The 19,133-nt window shown below is 36.3% G+C and overlaps 1 protein-coding gene across 5 annotated transcripts in view; it reads right to left on the reverse strand.

Moving 5' to 3' along the window:
* The window catches only part of LOC131431468 (histone-lysine N-methyltransferase PRDM16-like), a 235,088-nt gene that overhangs the window by 57,617 nt on the left and 158,338 nt on the right, over positions 1–19,133 (reverse strand). For 3 of the 5 annotated variants that reach the window (XM_058597196.1, XM_058597194.1, XM_058597197.1), the window contains exons 4-5: positions 1,388–1,519; positions 1,206–1,323 (exon numbers count right to left, since the gene is read on the reverse strand). In XM_058597196.1, coding sequence (XP_058453179.1) covers positions 1,206–1,323; positions 1,388–1,519 — 250 coding nt within the window. Of the gene's footprint in view, positions 1–1,205; positions 1,324–1,387; positions 1,520–13,882; positions 14,434–19,133 lie in introns of those variants that run through there. The other 2 variants (XM_058597199.1, XM_058597198.1) reach the window with 2 other exon arrangements.

Raw genomic sequence — 19,133 nt, forward strand, 5'->3', positions numbered from 1 at the left:
GGTTATGGTAGAATCCATGCTATAGGGGAACTTTCATAAACAGGAAAATATTACACTAAATTGACACAGGCTATTAGTTAATAAGAAAAAACCTAAGTTCTATCGTTGGATCAAGCTGAAAGTGCTTGATTTTTACTATTGAACTTTAGATATGAATGTTTGCATATTAGCTATTAATTTTTACGTTTTTTTTTTCAGCATCCTTCACGTATTTCGATTTTCTACGTGCTAAATTATGTTCCACGACTGGAAAGACTACCGAAGGACTGAACTGAATCCAGTTTCATCGATCGTTTCCGCTATCGGAGACGCACGCTTCGAGGCCCATAAATTCAATCACAAAACCCGCCTCGAAATCGATTTGTCCCACGGTTTTTTGCCTGATCATGCTACAATGATTTTTTATGACTTTATTACCGAAGCGCAACAACACGACTGTCGTCGTTTAATTTGCAAATTATAAATGTCAACAAAAAGAGCAGTGGAAAAAGAAAAACATCAGATAGAGGAAGACAACATAATATTGTCCCTACAATCTTCCTGTTCATCATTCATGGAAAATCAATTTCGAATGCATAAAACATCACCAGCATCATCATCATCATCATTGCCGTCACATACTCGTCCCTAGCAGTCACAATCCTCAGCATTAGCCAAAACACGTGAGTCGTGTTGCAAAAAAAAGGGGTTGAAAAAAGTCAAACCGTATCTAATTTTCACGGTTGTTGTGTATGAAAGAAGCCGGCAACCTCATAAACATTAGCATACAAAGTTGGTTCTGTGTGATGTCAGATTCCGATCCCAGCCAACAGAGGGCTAACAGGGTGCTAACTGTATGAAAGGACAGCTGTTCAATAGAATAATATGCAAAGTCGGCTATGAAAAAAAAACCGTCCACCAACACGCGATAAAAATCTAAACTGAAAGATTAAAATTATTTCAATTTGCCAGAGCGCACACTTCTCTCGGCCACGATAATCCCGAAAACCCTGGTTCATTTGATTTGCATTTTGCGTGCAACGGGTCGGTTGCTTCAAAAAATCAAAATCCTTTCTGATGCCATTGTTGTCGGTAAATTCAAATCACGCGCACGTCTTTTTGGACTCAATTAAACAACTCGGTCGTACCGGGACCGCTTAATCCTCTTCCAAAACATCTGTCACGGCTTATTAGTCACAGTACATAGTCAAAATACAGCCACTCACCTGAACCACGATCGCTTCTGTCATCAAAGCTTTCCCCCCGGTGCACTGGGATCCCTCTGGGAGGCCTCTTGACCAGTTCCTGCCCGGGGCAGATATCACATATGACTTCGTACCATAGCTGCAAGACATTAGCGAGATTAGTATGAATATGCCAGTAAGGGAACCAAACAGCATTCACTCACATAACCGTCCTTGACGTGTTCTTGCACATTTACTTCCGCCAAACTGCTGGCGCTGCGGATCTTTCTTGACCAGTTGGTTGTTTCAAGCGTCGCATCCAGCCAGCCGTGCTGGTTCATGAACTGAAATTGAAGCTAAGAAAAACAAAAACAGAGTCATTTTAGTCAGCGGTGGTGAGTTGATGAACTAAAGGCTGGCTTTGTTAGCCAAGACGCACACCCGTTCGATATAGACGGACTGCAACTTGTCTAGATAACTGATTGAATTCGATTTTATGCTGTTAGGAAAGGCTTGTACTTATTTTCATCAAATGTTACAAATCTACCAATACAAGAACAGTTATTCAAAATGAAATAAACAATTACGTATTACTTTCTATAGCTGCGCATTACAACAAAAATTTGAGTACTTTGAATTTTTATGTCTGAATATCTCGAGAACGGCGCCTTTCTGGGAGAAAAGATGCCATGAGCAAATTTATTGTTCTTAAACTATAGAATCCCAATCGTCTGTTTAAATGATAATTTTTCTTCCAGAACTGATAAAATGTTGATTTTAAAAATTACATTAAAATTAACATTGTGGAAAAAACGAAGACGCGTATGTTCTTAAATTTATTTTTTCGTTTGATTTTTTAATTCTTAAACCAACATTCAACTTATTCTCATCCTATTTTTTTAGAGTGTTCAAATGATTTTCTACAAGTTCTTCTTCGAATTTTCGTGAAATTTAAAGTGTTCAAGTTACAACGATTTGAAAAAAAAGCGTTACCCTTTTTCAAAAACCAGATTTATTTTCATTCAAGGGGAGGTGAGGGATAAACAGTTTCGGAAAATCGTTGCTTTTTTTACATTTTCTTTCAGTTTAACATTTCAAAAATATTGTGTCAAAATTTCAAAGCAACCGGAACAAAACTGTCAAGATACTTCTTGAGAAAAAAATGCAAAATCTACTGAACTTCTTCTTTTCCAATATGGATCATATTTCCTTGGTATAAAATACCCCCTAGGTTTCCGAAATTTGTCCATTTTCATATTGTGGTAGTTTTTCACCTCAAAATTGACGTAAAATTTAGCGTAAGATCGCGTTTTTTGCTTAAATACTGCCACGAACTGTTTAAATATCAAAATATTAACATGAGAACGACAGAGGGGGGAGAAATAACTCGTAGTTTAGGTAAATTTAAGAACATTTTTTATTGCAGAAAATTCTACGCCGAGTTATCATGTTCACCGTGCAACGTGATTCTCAAAAGAGGTTTTTGGGAATGCTCTGTTACCGCCTTATCTTTCAATATTAATATACGGAAATTTCACTAAATATTCTTTAAATGATGCTTTATAATGTAAAAAAAAGTTTGAATAAATTTGCGTAAACTGTTTCTCCGTAAAAATACAAAAAAGTGGATTTTGATTCCTTATCCCTTACTTCCTCCTTGATGTCTAAATCGGATACAGCTCCGTGTAGAAGAAAGGCCACCCTGAACAAATTTATTGCTGTTAATTTGTAAAAGCATATTAGCTATTTTCAAAAAGAATTACCAGTTATGCGAATGCCTATGAATTGATTTTGTTGTACCTGCTTCGATTCTGAAATAACTGTAATCAATTTACAGCAAATGTTACCAAAAGTTTTAAATAATTTTTTTTATTATTAAAGATATTAATTCTTTTGTCGGATAGTTTTCTAATTCTTGAAAGACTTGATTTTTTTATAAGTTCAGTTGAACTTTTTTTACCATATTTTTAGAGTGATTTTCTACAAATTATACTAAGTGACCACTTTAGTTCAAGTAACAGATTTCGAGTAACAACGACTTGAAGTAAGTGCATGTAAAAAAATCATTCGCCCGTTTCAAAAGTCATTTTTAAGTCTGATAGAGACGCGCGAAATTGATGGTTTGCCTTACTAAAGACATGTACAAAGTTTCGGAGCAATTCGATCTTGTTTTTGGAGCAATTCGATCTTGATTTTTGATATTATTTTCCTTATTCTTACTGGATTTGTGTTTAATTTTATTTTTCGGGATCTCTAAAATTTTCATTGTTTCAAATTCAAGCAATTTTCCATTTGATTTAAAGTTGTTTTGAAGTTATCGTGGAAGAACTAATGACTGAGGAAGTCCAAAGATTCGTTCATCCAAACTGTATTTGTTCTTTGTCAGAATGAAACCCATAAGTAGAGTGAAAGGGCAAAGAATGTGAAAATCGTTACATTGTATTTCACAAAAAAATGTATTTCACACAAAATGTTTCACAAAACTCTGATTCAAACGCAACGGAGACAGTAAAACCCACTGAAACTGACGAACGCGAAAGAAATGGACAGATCAAAGAGCTCTGATGAAAAGAGGATCGGTTACCTGTTCCAGACAATCAAATCGTAAATGAAAATGATTTAAAAATTATGAATGTCTCATCTGTAGGCTGGTTTTATCTAGGAATCATTTCATTCATTTTGTATGAACCGTCTCTGATTTTGTTTGATACTTCCGGAAATATCCCAAGAAACCAAAATTAACCTAAGCACAGAATAAAATAATTAAGCTTAGGCAGCCTACAAAGCTCATGAATAGCCGCCAGTTTTTTGAGTAATTATCATCTCTTGAAAATTAATTCGCAACTGAACGAACCTACAAGCAACTGCAACGAATTGGTAGGTAGCGAGAAAATTCGCTCAGAATTTGTCCTGTACTTTCAACATGCCAAATATTTCTCGTGTACTTTCCAATACCAATATGGAAGTAATTTACTTTCTACTTTTCTACCAGAAAAACCTGTTCCCGGACAATTTGCACAAAACTGCCCATAAAATAAAGATGAAAAATGATAGATCATAATAGGAATATTGAGAGTCTTATTCCAAAATTTCTGATTAATTCTACTTCCATGGTCAAAAGAAGAGAATTATGGAAATTTCAATGATTCGTCGCACCTCGAGCAATAAATGATCATTCTTGCATCACTGTAGGATAAATATTCATCGACCATAAATCCTAGTCACAAAAAAACTCGTTAAATATAAATATATTGAATATAATTAAAGAGTTACAAAAACTTAAAATTCGAATAAATAAATCTAAAATTAAGTCCTGAGCGTACGTTTGTTTAAAGTTTAGTGCTTATGAACATACTCTTAAAGGGTATTCAGTAATATGGGAGATAGGTACTGAAACTAAATCATTCGTTTTAATAGCTATTAGAGCAAATTCACCAGCTAGAAGTTCTATATGGAAGATCTATAATAGAGCAGAAATTGAAACAAATGTATCCCCAGCAAGCCGTTCTAGTTTCATTTATTCGACCAGTTCTTCTGTCAAATTTAAAACTGGGCTACGATGCCGTTCTATTTTTTGTATATTTGAAACACGAGTAAAACACTGCTGGGGCTGCCAGTTTTTCTTGTTATAAAATTCAGATTTAAATTTTGTAACTGACATAAATTATGCATCTAGAACTAGAACTCTACCGAATATGCCCTTATTAGTTAGTTTAATTATTTAGTTTTATTTTTCCGAACAGTTGTAGTGTCAAATTTGATACCCGAGCCAACGCATGCTGCGATTGTCACTTTTTTGTTGTAATTTTCTGATTCAATTCTTTTATACTGAATTATGCATATGCAACTAGAACACACTAAGCAGTCTCTTAGAGCAAATTCAGCAGCTGCAAGATTCATATGGGTGGTCTAAAATGTAAATGAAACTGAAACAAACGTATCCCCAGCAATCCGTTTTAGTTTTATTTATTCGACCAGTTCTACTGTCAAATTTAAAACTGGTATACATTGCCGTTCTATTTTTCCTATATTTGAAACACAGATAAAACGCTGCTGGGGCTGCCAGTTTATTTTGTTATAATTTCTAGATTTAAATTTTAAAACTGACATAAATTATGCACCTAGAACTAGAACACTCCTGAATATGCTCTAAGGGCATGTTCAGAAATATTCCAGTTCTAGATGCATAATTTTTGTCAGTTTTAAAATTTAAATCTGGAAATTTTAACAAGGAAAACTAGAAGCCCCAGCAGCGTTTACTAGTGTTTCAAAAATACAAAAAAATAAAACGGCTGCGTATACCAGTTTTAAATTTGACAGTAGAACTGTCATAAGAAAATAAATAAAACTAAAACGGCTTGCTGGGGATACGTTTGTTTCAGTTTCAGTTCCATTATAGATCTTTCCTATAAAACTTCCAGCTGCTGAATTTGCTCTAAGCATGTAAATTATTAGAAACAGCTAGAAATCAAACAGTTTCCGTACAGAAAAAGATAGTTGATATTTTAGTAGGTCAAAATTCCTTCAATTTAATGAACTCAAGATAAAATGGCCATCCTACAGTCTGAGTAGGATCCACGACGGCAAAGACATATTCTGGGACAAATAACAACTAGACTGATGATCAGCTAAGAACTATCAACGGTTCAACGTCTAAAGAAACGTCGGTTAGTCGTCTTTAGAGAAACATACTGACAAAATCTGTGCTCTTTCAAAGTTTCGGCAACACAAAGCCATGGAAAACCTTTTGTAATCAGTGACAAAAATGTCAGCTTAGGCAGCCTACAAAGCTCATGAATAGCCGCCAGTTTTTTGAGTAATTATCATCTCTTGAAAATTAATTCGCAACTGAACGAACCTACAAGCAACTGCAACGAATTGGTAGGTAGCGAGAAAATTCGCTCAGAATTTGTCCTGTACTTTCAACATGCCAAATATTTCTCGTGTACTTTCCAATACCAATATGGAAGTAATTTACTTTCTACTTTTCTACCAGAAAAACCTGTTCCCGGACAATTTGCACAAAACTGCCCATAAAATAAAGATGAAAAATGATAGATCATAATAGGAATATTGAGAGTCTTATTCCAAAATTTCTGATTAATTCTACTTCCATGGTCAAAAGAAGAGAATTATGGAAATTTCAATGATTCGTCGCACCTCGAGCAATAAATGATCATTCTTGCATCACTGTAGGATAAATATTCATCGACCATAAATCCTAGTCACAAAAAAACTCGTTAAATATAAATATATTGAATATAATTAAAGAGTTACAAAAACTTAAAATTCGAATAAATAAATCTAAAATTAAGTCCTGAGCGTACGTTTGTTTAAAGTTTAGTGCTTATGAACATACTCTTAAAGGGTATTCAGTAATATGGGAGATAGGTACTGAAACTAAATCATTTGTTTTAATAGCTATTAGAGCAAATTCACCAGCTAGAAGTTCTATATGGAAGATCTATAATAGAGCAGAAATTGAAACAAATGTATCCCCAGCAAGCCGTTCTAGTTTCATTTATTCGACCAGTTCTTCTGTCAAATTTAAAACTGGGCTACGATGCCGTTCTATTTTTTGTATATTTGAAACACGAGTAAAACACTGCTGGGGCTGCCAGTTTTTCTTGTTATAAAATTCAGATTTAAATTTTGTAACTGACATAAATTATGCATCTAGAACTAGAACTCTACCGAATATGCCCTTATTAGTTAGTTTAATTATTTAGTTTTATTTTTCCGAACAGTTGTAGTGTCAAATTTGATACCCGAGCCAACGCATGCTGCGATTGTCACTTTTTTGTTGTAATTTTCTGATTCAATTCTTTTATACTGAATTATGCATATGCAACTAGAACACACTAAGCAGTCTCTTAGAGCAAATTCAGCAGCTGCAAGATTCATATGGGTGGTCTAAAATGTAAATGAAACTGAAACAAACGTATCCCCAGCAATCCGTTTTAGTTTTATTTATTCGACCAGTTCTACTGTCAAATTTAAAACTGGTATACATTGCCGTTCTATTTTTCCTATATTTGAAACACAGATAAAACGCTGCTGGGGCTGCCAGTTTATTTTGTTATAATTTCTAGATTTAAATTTTAAAACTGACATAAATTATGCACCTAGAACTAGAACACTCCTGAATATGCTCTAAGGGCATGTTCAGAAATATTCCAGTTCTAGATGCATAATTTTTGTCAGTTTTAAAATTTAAATCTGGAAATTTTAACAAGGAAAACTAGAAGCCCCAGCAGCGTTTACTAGTGTTTCAAAAATACAAAAAAATAAAACGGCTGCGTATACCAGTTTTAAATTTGACAGTAGAACTGTCATAAGAAAATAAATAAAACTAAAACGGCTTGCTGGGGATACGTTTGTTTCAGTTTCAGTTCCATTATAGATCTTTCCTATAAAACTTCCAGCTGCTGAATTTGCTCTAAGCATGTAAATTATTAGAAACAGCTAGAAATCAAACAGTTTCCGTACAGAAAAAGATAGTTGATATTTTAGTAGGTCAAAATTCCTTCAATTTAATGAACTCAAGATAAAATGGCCATCCTACAGTCTGAGTAGGATCCACGACGGCAAAGACATATTCTGGGACAAATAACAACTAGACTGATGATCAGCTAAGAACTATCAACGGTTCAACGTCTAAAGAAACGTCGGTTAGTCGTCTTTAGAGAAACATACTGACAAAATCTGTGCTCTTTCAAAGTTTCGGCAACACAAAGCCATGGAAAACCTTTTGTAATCAGTGACAAAAATGTCCTCCATTGTCCACTCACGCACCGATTCGAACCTATCCCGGCATCCTCCCATAACACTCATCCACGATCATCATCATCATCATCACCATCACCTGCATAAACGCAACGATTCTGGTCTTCCGTGCAGTTCACACACCGAAATGTCATCCGTTGCTAATCCCATTCAGATCGAAAATTAAATTTCCATTCAAACAACAACCGGATTACATTGGCTCGTTTCGCACCTCGGACAGGGGCCAAATCCTCCAGATAATCCGGCACAATCGATCCTCCTCCGTTTCGTCGTTCACTCTCTAATGGACTACACCCACCTCTTGCGGCAACAACAGCAAGACTTGAATTGCAACAAGGAAATTACAAGATCCTAACAAAAAAGGAATATAATCTATTCGACTAAATCGCATTCCAATTTTCGCTCGTTGTCCGTTTTTCGGAGACAAGAACTGGATCAACCGGACACAAAGACTGATTTTACGGGCTTTGAAACGGAGAAGCAGAAAAAACCTAGAGAGTGTGAAAAAGTCCATTTTTGGCACGTCCGAAGATCCGCATGTATTACCGATTCTCATTCGAACGTCAGCGGGCACCGAGGAAAGATGATCTCCGTACGTGATCTTCGACAATAACACAAACTGACAAATAAATCGTAAAATGGTTCGCCGGGACGACGAACAATTGACGCACTGCGCAGGAGCGTTTGGGAAACGTGAACGTGAGCTATCATCTGGAATCGGATTCGAATCGGCTGCCACGCCGGGACACTGATGCGGTTGCTATGAGTCACGCCGCCTTTCGTCGGTATCCTATCCGTATATCCGTACGGTAAGCGACGCTGATAATGTTGCTGATTGGCGTGACCAAGTTTGGTCGGTGTTTTGGGATGCTTTGCGTTAAAATCAGGGTTCGGGGAAAAACTAGGTCGGCATTGATGACATTTGGAAACGTATATTCAATGCAGTAACGGATTTCGTTTGATATTTATAAATTATTAGATGCTAATATCAGCCTGCTCTAGGTGAAAATACGGTTTTCCTATAAGTATAATCAGGTCCAACATGAACCATAAAAACAAGATCAAGTAAGTGTTTCGCTTAGAAACAGAAAACATTATCGTTAATCTATTTAGAACGAAATCGAATGTAAATGACTACCGCTTCATTTAAAAACTAACGTAACTCTGTAACGTAACTTGTTCTATAATCTAATTACATTTACTATCGGAGGATAGTAAATGTAATTAGATTATAGAGAAAGTTACGTTACAGAGTACATTGTAAAAAAGTAAGTTAAAAGTTAGATTGGAATGAATTTCATACAGAAATTTTCTTAAATGTCCTTTTGTTTCATCAGCTAATTGAGTAGTTGTAGATAAACTAACGAAGCTCTAAAAAAAAAACGATTTCATCTGTACTCGTTTCCCGCTTCAATCATTTATGTGAATGGCTTCAAAAAGACCAAACCGTAACCAAACACGAAGCGTGGAAAATGCGGTTAGTCATTCAACACCCTACTGCATAATCCCTTCTCACCAGTCAACAGATAAGTGCATCTTCATTGCCGAAAGAATCTTCACCACACTCGGATGAATTTCCAAAGACTCGACACTCGGTGACAGTAATTCCAAATACGGTGGCAACACCCGACCGACGACCGGACGAGAACACACAGCACGATATAAACTCAAGTGTAATCTCATCTCGAGAACCCTTGACTCCTCAGGCGGAGTGTGTTTGTTTAGGAAACCGACTGATGAAGAGTCTATCTGTATCTTCTACAGCAGACATCGGAACTACCAGACACCCCAGACACTGCCAGTGCCAGTTCGGTCGTATGAGAAAATGAGACCCGTTTTCAGTCAAGAGGACGAACCCAATTTTCCACTTAATTATGAAGTTATTAAAAATTGTCGTCCCGGCTGCAACATAAAATCGAAGATTTATCGGTTTCAATTAATTTCACCATCCTTTTCCAAGCTGCACCGCTGTCACAGATGGGTCCAGTCAGTGGTCAGTTTTTGAGTGAATAATTGACAGCAATTAGTCGGTGACGCCTACACAGATTGTACGCACCCGGTTACGCAACCTCGCCTTCCGACAGCCTTCCGATTGCAAAAGTGACAAAACAGAGGCGTTCCAGTGAGTGCAACTTCAGGGACGACGAGTGACAACATCATCAACAAGAGTGGTCTCATTTTCGGAGGCACTTTCAGTAGTGACAATGGAAGAAATCAATCTCGTTCATAGAGCCTGTGGGAAGCCGCCGTACGACGCGAAAGCCCATACAACTGTCAATCAAATCTGTCAATTCTATTCTCTCCCCATCGACATCGGGATGGACTTGTGTCGATCCATAGCCAATTTGCATACCACAGCAGTTCGAAGCATTAAAATTCCTTCCCTGTTTCCGAAGGCAAACCCGAAATTGTCCCTTTTGGAAATCAATAAACAAGTCATTATGGTTGAGAGGTTTCTCCGGACATTAAAAATTCATAACGTTCAATTATCGATCGATTGTTGCTGCAAAGTTCTCATTCAGGATCCAAAATTGAAAAAAGACACTACCGACAAACCGCAAAGATTTCCCAGCACGGAAAACTTTCCCTGCAGACCGGGAACGAAGGGCGACTACCGGGCGCATTAAAAAAACACTCCTCCAATAATTTAATCAGAATTGAGCAACAACGACGCACAGCCCCGGAGGGGATAAAAGGCCGATAAGTTGCCAACCGGGGAAAAAGAATGGTGCCTTCGGTGTGCCAGAGGAGGTGGAGAAGAAAACATATTTCCCACATTAGACCGACCACGGACTGATCTCGACTCTTCAAACGTTCCGACCCGGGGGGTGCGGAGTTTCGGAGTGTGATAAGGGCAATTGATTTTTTCCCGTTTTCGAAAGCAGTCGGATACGGAGCAGTCGGGTTGAGGGGGTGTTGTCAGCAGTAGCGTGCAGGCGGTGGTGGGAAACTATGCAGAAACGTTCACAACTGCATAAGTGTGAAACAGATTATCCCTTCCAGATGGATCCGGGACGACTCATCTGTGATGGATGGTTCACGCAGGATTTGTTCTAGGTATTAGTGGTACAACTCAATAAAAATTTAATGCACTTTACTAACACGGTGGAATGTTATAGATGACAAACAATATTTGGAATTATTGCATCTGAAATGCGGAAAAATATGGAATATCAATGACTAAATATTCAACTGCATGTGAATGGAATGAAACTTAACGGTCCAGAATTTTTTAGCAAGACATGAAATTACTTCATTGCTAACAATTGTTTGCTGTTGTCTATTGGTTTGCTTATTGTTCATAATCGTTTGATTTTTATGTCTCTTTCTCTTTCGTCTAATCGTGCAAACTATTGCCTCTTCCAATGCATACCCGAAAAAAAATTACGAACTTATGATGTGATAGTTTGTCATCACACTACAACCTAACACGTTTGTCTTTACGTCTAATATAACGGGGCGGGTAGGGTCTAACACTTTTTTAAAATCATTTATTATTTTCTTTTTATTTTCTCATAGTAAAACATTTCAAGAATATTCTGTGAAATTTTCAAGCCTATCAGAGAAAAACTCGGCAAGTTATGAGCCTTTATCTTTGCTTATCTCATGTTGCGAAGAAGTAAGAGCTCGGCACACAAGTCCAAGATTTCTGCTTCGATCGAATTAAAAAACTTGACAAAACATTTATGAAATGTTTCATTATAAAAGAATACAAATAAAAAAATATGATTTTGTGAAAATGTCAGACCCTACGGGCTCCCTTGAGTAATAAATTGTTTTCATAGATTTTATAGACAAAAAACTTTAACGCGTTTTTCTCGAAAGCAGGTTTTGAAAGTCCGTGTCCATCGTCATTCAAAAATTACTGCACCATTTTTTTTCAAATTCTGCACATACTTTCTACATATAAAAAACCAGACCTCAACGTTTTCCTTTTCCTTGTTTGTTACTTTGGGGAGGTTTTACAGCTACCAAATGGCGAATTTTTTCATGAAAAATCGTAGTTTTCACTTTGAACTACCACCAAAAATTCAAAATATCAAAAAAAATCATACAGAAACGTTGGGGTCTAGAAAAACATCTACTCTATTTATGCAGCTTTGATTTGTTGACTTCTTATCAGTTTACGCTGAGATACAGTGGACACCGCAAATCATGATTTACAAGAAGCATACTCGAAAATACAAAAATTCTCTTCACCAAATTATTTCTCAATATTTTTCCACGAAAAAATTACAAAATGTTGTTCGAATGATGCTTTTTATCATGCAAAAAAATTGAATTTATTTTATTGCATGATAACTCTTAAAAAAATTCATATTTTTTCATCATTTAGACCCTACCCCCCCTTAAGCAGATAAATAAAATTGGATCAGGTTCATTTGGAAAAATTACCGAACATACTTGCCGCAGGTTGACGATTCAATACATAGGACGATGGTCTTACAAACCAGTTGTCTTATATTCGAGTGCCGACCAGGAACGATTCTTAGTGTCAGTAGGATCGTAGTACGTAGACGCTGTACGCTAAGAATCGGCTGCGAAGTCTGTTGAAACAGAAAGGCCAAATTTCACAGAAGGATTTTATGCCAGGACATAGTTTTTTTTACCGAACATACCAAGCTAGTCAACACATTGAGGACCAGTAGAGTATAAATTTCAAGTATAACAAAAAGAAAGCTAACTGCTGATAATGATATTTATCACAATCATTGGTAATGACAATCTTAGAGATCAGATTTCGAATTCCAACAACAGATTCTTTTTGATTAATGTCCGCGCAATCAACTCAATGATAACTCTTTAAGGCGCCAACAAGCTCAGCAAGTAAGGGACATGCAACATCCCTAAGTTTATCTCAATATAATCCAAGTCGTAGCACAAAATATCTTTGAACTCATAGTTCGCTAATCATTAGACGGTAGAAAAACCATTTCCGTATGATTTTGTTTGAAAAAAGACTTGTTTAATTGAAGAAAACCTAGCTTTGAGTGACCCAGGCAAAAAGCATTAACAAAGAAATGTAGAGATTTTCAACGAAACAGTAAATTCATCAATTTATTATTTATTGCTTTGTTGTTAGATAGTGCTGTTAGGAGAATTTATTTAAAATTAAACTTAAATTCAACTATTTCACTGTCACGTCACGGCATGTTCACTCATTATAAAGGTTACAATACCTATGCATCACAGCCGACTTAAAAAAAACCGATATACTGATGATGACTATAATAGCTCGAAATGCGTATCTGTATTATCAATTTTGTTATAATTAGCCCTCAGGGTACGGACTATAAAAAAGTTACGTTCAGTACGGACAGGGTAAGCCTAACCCGGCGACTTTGATTGGGTGTATATCGAGCTGCACTTTGTCAATTTGAATACTTTTTTTTTATTTTGTGTGAAATTGTCTCAAAAATATAATAGAGTTGTCAGATTAATCATTTATCTGATTGAAAAAAAATTATAATGAAAAATGTGAACGGGTCTTGAATTTTTTTTTGTGAAAAACGATTTTTTTTCAAAATGCTGTAACTTTTTGAAAAAAAAATATTAACATTGTATAACTCGCATTTGAAAGGTAAAAAGTAGTTCTTACAAATATCCATAACGGTTTTTTGATTTATTCCAAAAACTATATATTTTTGAAAAATGAAAATACGCGTTTTTTCGAGTTAGCGAAAAAACGTTGTTTCGTTGATTTATGATGATAAAGGTTAAAATTAATGTTTTTAATGCGTGTTCTTTGACAAAAAATTACAAGAAACAAAATTTAATGAGTTATAATTCACTACGAGCAGAAAAGATTTCGATATAAGACGTACGTTCAAGTGATTGAGATCTACTACAATACTTCGCTTACACAATGTACAACGCGTTATTTTGAGGTTAGAATCTACAAAATTAAGTAAAGAGTACGTATTCTTACTTACCTTTTTATTCCTCAGCGGCAAACAGACGAAAATTAAAACTTAATTTTTTTTGAAAATTTTGGATTTTGTAACGTTCGATACGGACTGGGTGTACCACACCCGAGCACAATGTTTATATGTGTCTAGCTCGGACACAAAGCGGAGACTGACTCTGCCGCTTGGGCCTCTAATAGTGTGTACCTATAAGTTTTTTCCCCCCCTGGTCCGGACCCCCCTCGCCGACTTCTCTTCGTATGGCGCTTCTTTCAAATTTCGCTCGGGTTACGGTAACCCAGTCCGTACCCTGAGGGTTAGTAAAAGTGTTTTGACGTTACAGTGAAAAAATATAGGGTAACTGACAAAGGGTATATGTGAAATCCATCAAATTGGACTTTCGACCAAATAACACACTTCACGAATCAACTATCGGCGAAATGACTTTCTAACGAAACAACTTTCAGTGTGGTAAAAAGAAGCTAAGTTGTTTCATGTTGTTTTACGATTCGTCTTCGAATCATCAATGCATTAGTAGTCTATATTGAAACGGTTGAACTTAAGGGCTTCTGTGAATAACATTTGGGATTGTAGTAAGTGGAGAATTTTACTCAACAGCCTTAGAGTCTAGACTTGACAGCATGCTCTAACTGCTTCACTTCAATTGCAGGAATATGAAGTTGATTTAATTCCATCTTGAACACAAAAGATACAACAAGAAAATATTGTAGTTTGTGATGTACAATATTTTGAATAAAAAAAGCTAGGATAACTTACCTCTCGAACCAAAATGTTTGTATAATTATAAGGTCTATTACAAAAAAAATATCTCCATGTTATGTATACCAGACGCATCGTTATTCTGCCAGTTGATCCATAATGAACGAGACAAACACGCATGGTTTGATGCAAATAAAATTAATCTAAAACGACTTTTTGTTGTCATCTAAAATCAAGGATGGCTTTTATCGTATCAAAGAACGCTCACTGGCAACTCTTCACACGATTGAATCAGTGCCATCAAAGAGAGACGGATATCATCACAACAACAAAAACCCGGCAAGGCTCATTTAACACAGAATCGACACCAGTGCGAAAGCGAATTTCTCTCGATGACATTTCTGAGAATCAAAGGTTAGCACGCTGCTGTGGGGATTCTCTCTGAAGCAACAAATTGCGATAGAATCATTTGACTATTGCCGCTTATTCTAACTATGTACATATTACCTTTGTATAAGTTGTATCTATGAAAAGGTCTGTGAATGCTTCACACAAGGGTTTTGAAATATTGCAACCTAGTATCAGAATCATCAAGTTGAATCATCGATTCGATTTTCTGAAATAATTCTCGGTTAATTTTTCAAAAGGGCGTATAAGCAAGCAACAGTTTCTCTTTAATCACTCTCTCTTTCGATTATTGTGATGTGATTAAAAAGATTTTCTTTGATATCACCATTCTGTTTGAAAGTTGAAAGTTTCGGGTATCATTTCATGCAAAGAGTTGAGTGATAAACGTGGAAACCGCTTGGTAATTAATAGAAGAGAGAGTTAAAAACGAGAAACTGTCACTTGGTTATACGCCCTTTTGAAAAATTAACCGAGAATTGTCAACTTGCGATTCTCTCTTGGGAAATTTCGCAAAGCAAAGATCATTATCAGACTGTAAATTTTTTTAAGTGCGTGAAATACTCAGAGTATGAAGTGGAGCGAAGAAATGTAGCAAAATTCTCTCACGGTTCATGCATTGAGAGACTCGAGTTCTTGTAGCATCTTCTACCGGATTGAAAATGTTGTATACAATATAGAGAGCAATATGGCAGCTTCTGTCAAATTTTCGGCAATCACCAACACTGTATAAAATAGTTCATGGGTCGGTTTTAATTCTAAGACGTTTCTTCTTTTTTTTAATCATTTTTCTGATGCACGCTTGTTTAATTGAAGTATTGATGTTAAATTGCACTTAAATAAATATAAACTAACATTGTTGCACTGTATGCATAACAAAAAATACATACAGAAACGTCGAAGACTACAACGAATGGAACTAAGTTCTGGATTGTTGAAAACAAAGAAGTACTTTTTTTCACCGTGATTTGTGATTGTTTAGAGCAGAACAATCGAAATCAAAATACACGCGGCAAAAATTTAGTGTTGTGGATTGGGTGAAATCGGTTAAAATAAAGATACGCAATCATAACGATTCGGTCACTATGCGAAGACATCAAAAGAGGAAAATAACATCACAACAATGAAATGGCACTCACAACGTGATACCAATTCGAACTTACGAGAAAACAGGGGTCACGAAGAATGTGTGAATTTACCATGTTATTTGGATAAAACAAAATCTAATTACAAGTGAGGTAAAAGACTATAATGCAAAAGTGTGATTACACGATATACATATACAAATTTGTAGAACCATCTTGCCGATTAATTATATAATGTTAATTAAAGGATGAATGCAACATATTAGTTAAATACAGAAAACAAAAAAAGCTTTTTTCGTTTCATTAGCATTCTCAAAACGCGTATAGCTCAAGACTCAATACGCAATGTGTCACAAACTGTCATCCGAAGATATTAGAGTATCAAGGGCAATCGAAAGAAAAGTTTCACATAATCAAACGTGAGGAAAATAGAAGTTCTGTTTTTATCGAATCTAATTTTATAACAGAATATTTGAAATGCTTAAAAACGATCCTGCCACATACATCACGCATCGTTGTCCCAAATTATTCATGTAACATAGGATAAAGTGAATAAAGTATTGAAGCAGTGAAGCAAAGTGAAAAGTAACCGAATAAAATCAGTTTACCTTGATTGGTTTCATGTAAATTATGAAATATAAAAGATATGATAACATATCAGAAAAATGTCGTTCAACTATATTTTTGTCATTACAGCACATGACGTTTGAACAGCCGAAAGTACAGTTTTGAAACTTTGTCAACAATCTCAGTTTTCTCCTAACGACCAGAACTCATTTCGACCCTTTCCTCACCCTTTGCACCCTCCGACGACAGTCGAATAAACAGTAGTATTTTTTTCGTCGGATAATAACTCACCAAACTTTATCCATTCAGACAACTGAACTCTCGCCACGAATGGGAAATGTGCACACTGAATTCGTTGGAAACAGACGAATACTGAGCTTTCCCCTCTAACTTTGATGTGAACTTCATCATTTCACAACACATAATTATCGTTGGAATTCACAATTGAATGAGTAAAAATTCATCATTTCGAATGTGTGTAGGACCTCGGAGCGAAAAAAAATGTATAACTTTGAAGCTCTTCATAATTAGTAACTTCGCGATGGTACCGTTGTACGCGGTTGAGGGTTAGGGTGGTAGAACATTCGGAAAAAGAATTTTTAATCTTTCATTTTAGTAAGTGTTTCAAACAACACAACGATTTAAATTAAAACAAATAATTCTGCATACTTTCTTTGAATGGAATTTAAAAGCAATATAAATTTTTCCATCCAAGAACCACCACACTACTTATACATTTTTTACGCGCAGTATGCATATTTAATCAAAATTGTATTGCAACTTTTTAATTTCAATTTGAGTGCTCTGAAGCTTTTTTCGTACCCGCCCGTGTGTATGTCCGGCTCAAACGACGAAGCCGGATGTCGATTCCTCATCCGGAATTAATATGTCACGAAAAGGTTTCGCCTCGGTGGCCACGGAAAAGCGATTTTTCTCATTAAACCGTGAGCGAAAAAAATAACGCTGAAATATTTCAATTTTCGTTTATTTTCTTTTTTTTCAATTCCGAATTGGTAGCATATTTCGAAACGATATTATCGGAAACCACACGTGTTTCCGGAGACTGACCACACAAAACCCATTAGGCATCGGAATATCCGTGTTGAATCCGTGCGCTCGGATCAGATCCGACAATCTGTTGTTGTGTGATGAATTGTGAATTTTCTCCCACAGGCTGTTTTTTGCGATGAGGTGTGAATTGTAGCGAAATGGGAGATGTATTCGCATGTCAGACATTTGGAAGATTTCATAACCTCGATCCGGAACGTTTCGAATCCATCAATTGTGATCACTCGTGCGTGAGCGCAGATCCTCAACCGTAATTCTGTATCAGAGAAAACAGTCAAACGCAACAGCAGCAACTGTTTCGAATGGATTTTGCTGCTAATTGAGCGTGCAATATGGCAGAGGGAGATAAGGCACATCGCATAGACAAACGATTCCTATTGTCGGCAGAAACAGCACAAATCTGGTTCTGATGTATCAATTATGAGTAGATAATCGAGCAAACTGACGATTTTTTGGGGATTTGCGAATAATTTTTGTCAAATAAGCAAGTCAACGCCACCATTTTGTGACACGACAGACCATAAATATCACTTATATATTTGTATGAAAGTTGATGATGATTTCAGTAAAATTTTACGACCATACTCCCCATTAGTTGCAGGGTCTTCGCTCTGGGAGTAGACTGCTCTGTTTGGATCTTTACTCTTACAAGAGTTTATGTTCGGTTTATCGCCGATGCTATCGGACTCGACGAGTGACCTACCATCAATCGAGAAATGCGATCTGTTTTATACTGACTTACAATAGCAATTAGAATACAGTGTTTTTGGACCTCTCTATCAGTGGCAATAAATCATACTCCCTGGACCAATTGCCAGTCAGTCACACGCACTTGACCCTTGAGTAATAATGGTGTCTTGGCAAAATGACGAAAGTCGCAAGCGGGCGTCAAAAATCGTGGTAGGAATGACTTGCGTAATAACGTCATAAATTCTTGCTGTTGCTGCTTTGGCCGTAGGGTGCGAGGGTGGAAGTTTGATTTCGATTGTATGGAGGGGACGAAGAGCTGTGGGCCGAACCCCTAATAAAAAAAAGGGTGCCTGTGATAGTGCCGAGTAGCGGTGGCACATCCGAAAATTATGTTGTTTCTGCTGTTGTTATTACCGTTGTAAATCGGACTAGTGTAGTGCCTTCTGGTTTTTATGGGAGTCATAATCGAATACATTTACTGCTGGCCTCAAAGTGAGTGCTATTTGACTTGCAACTTGCTATCCGCAATGATTACCGACTGGCATGAGTTCATTTATTTTCTAAAATTTATATTTTGGGTGACGTGAAGATTGGTAAACCACCTAAGATTGGTTTGATCTCGCAACTTAAATTTATAACAAAGAAAATATATGTTTTCACAATGAGGTGAGTAAGTTGTAGATTTTTGCGCGGCACCGGGGCATCATAAAACATTATATATTTGTATCTGCCGAACAGAATTT

This window comes from Malaya genurostris, chromosome 2 (assembly GCF_030247185.1).
Source record: "Malaya genurostris strain Urasoe2022 chromosome 2, Malgen_1.1, whole genome shotgun sequence".
NCBI lineage: Eukaryota > Metazoa > Arthropoda > Insecta > Diptera > Culicidae > Malaya > Malaya genurostris.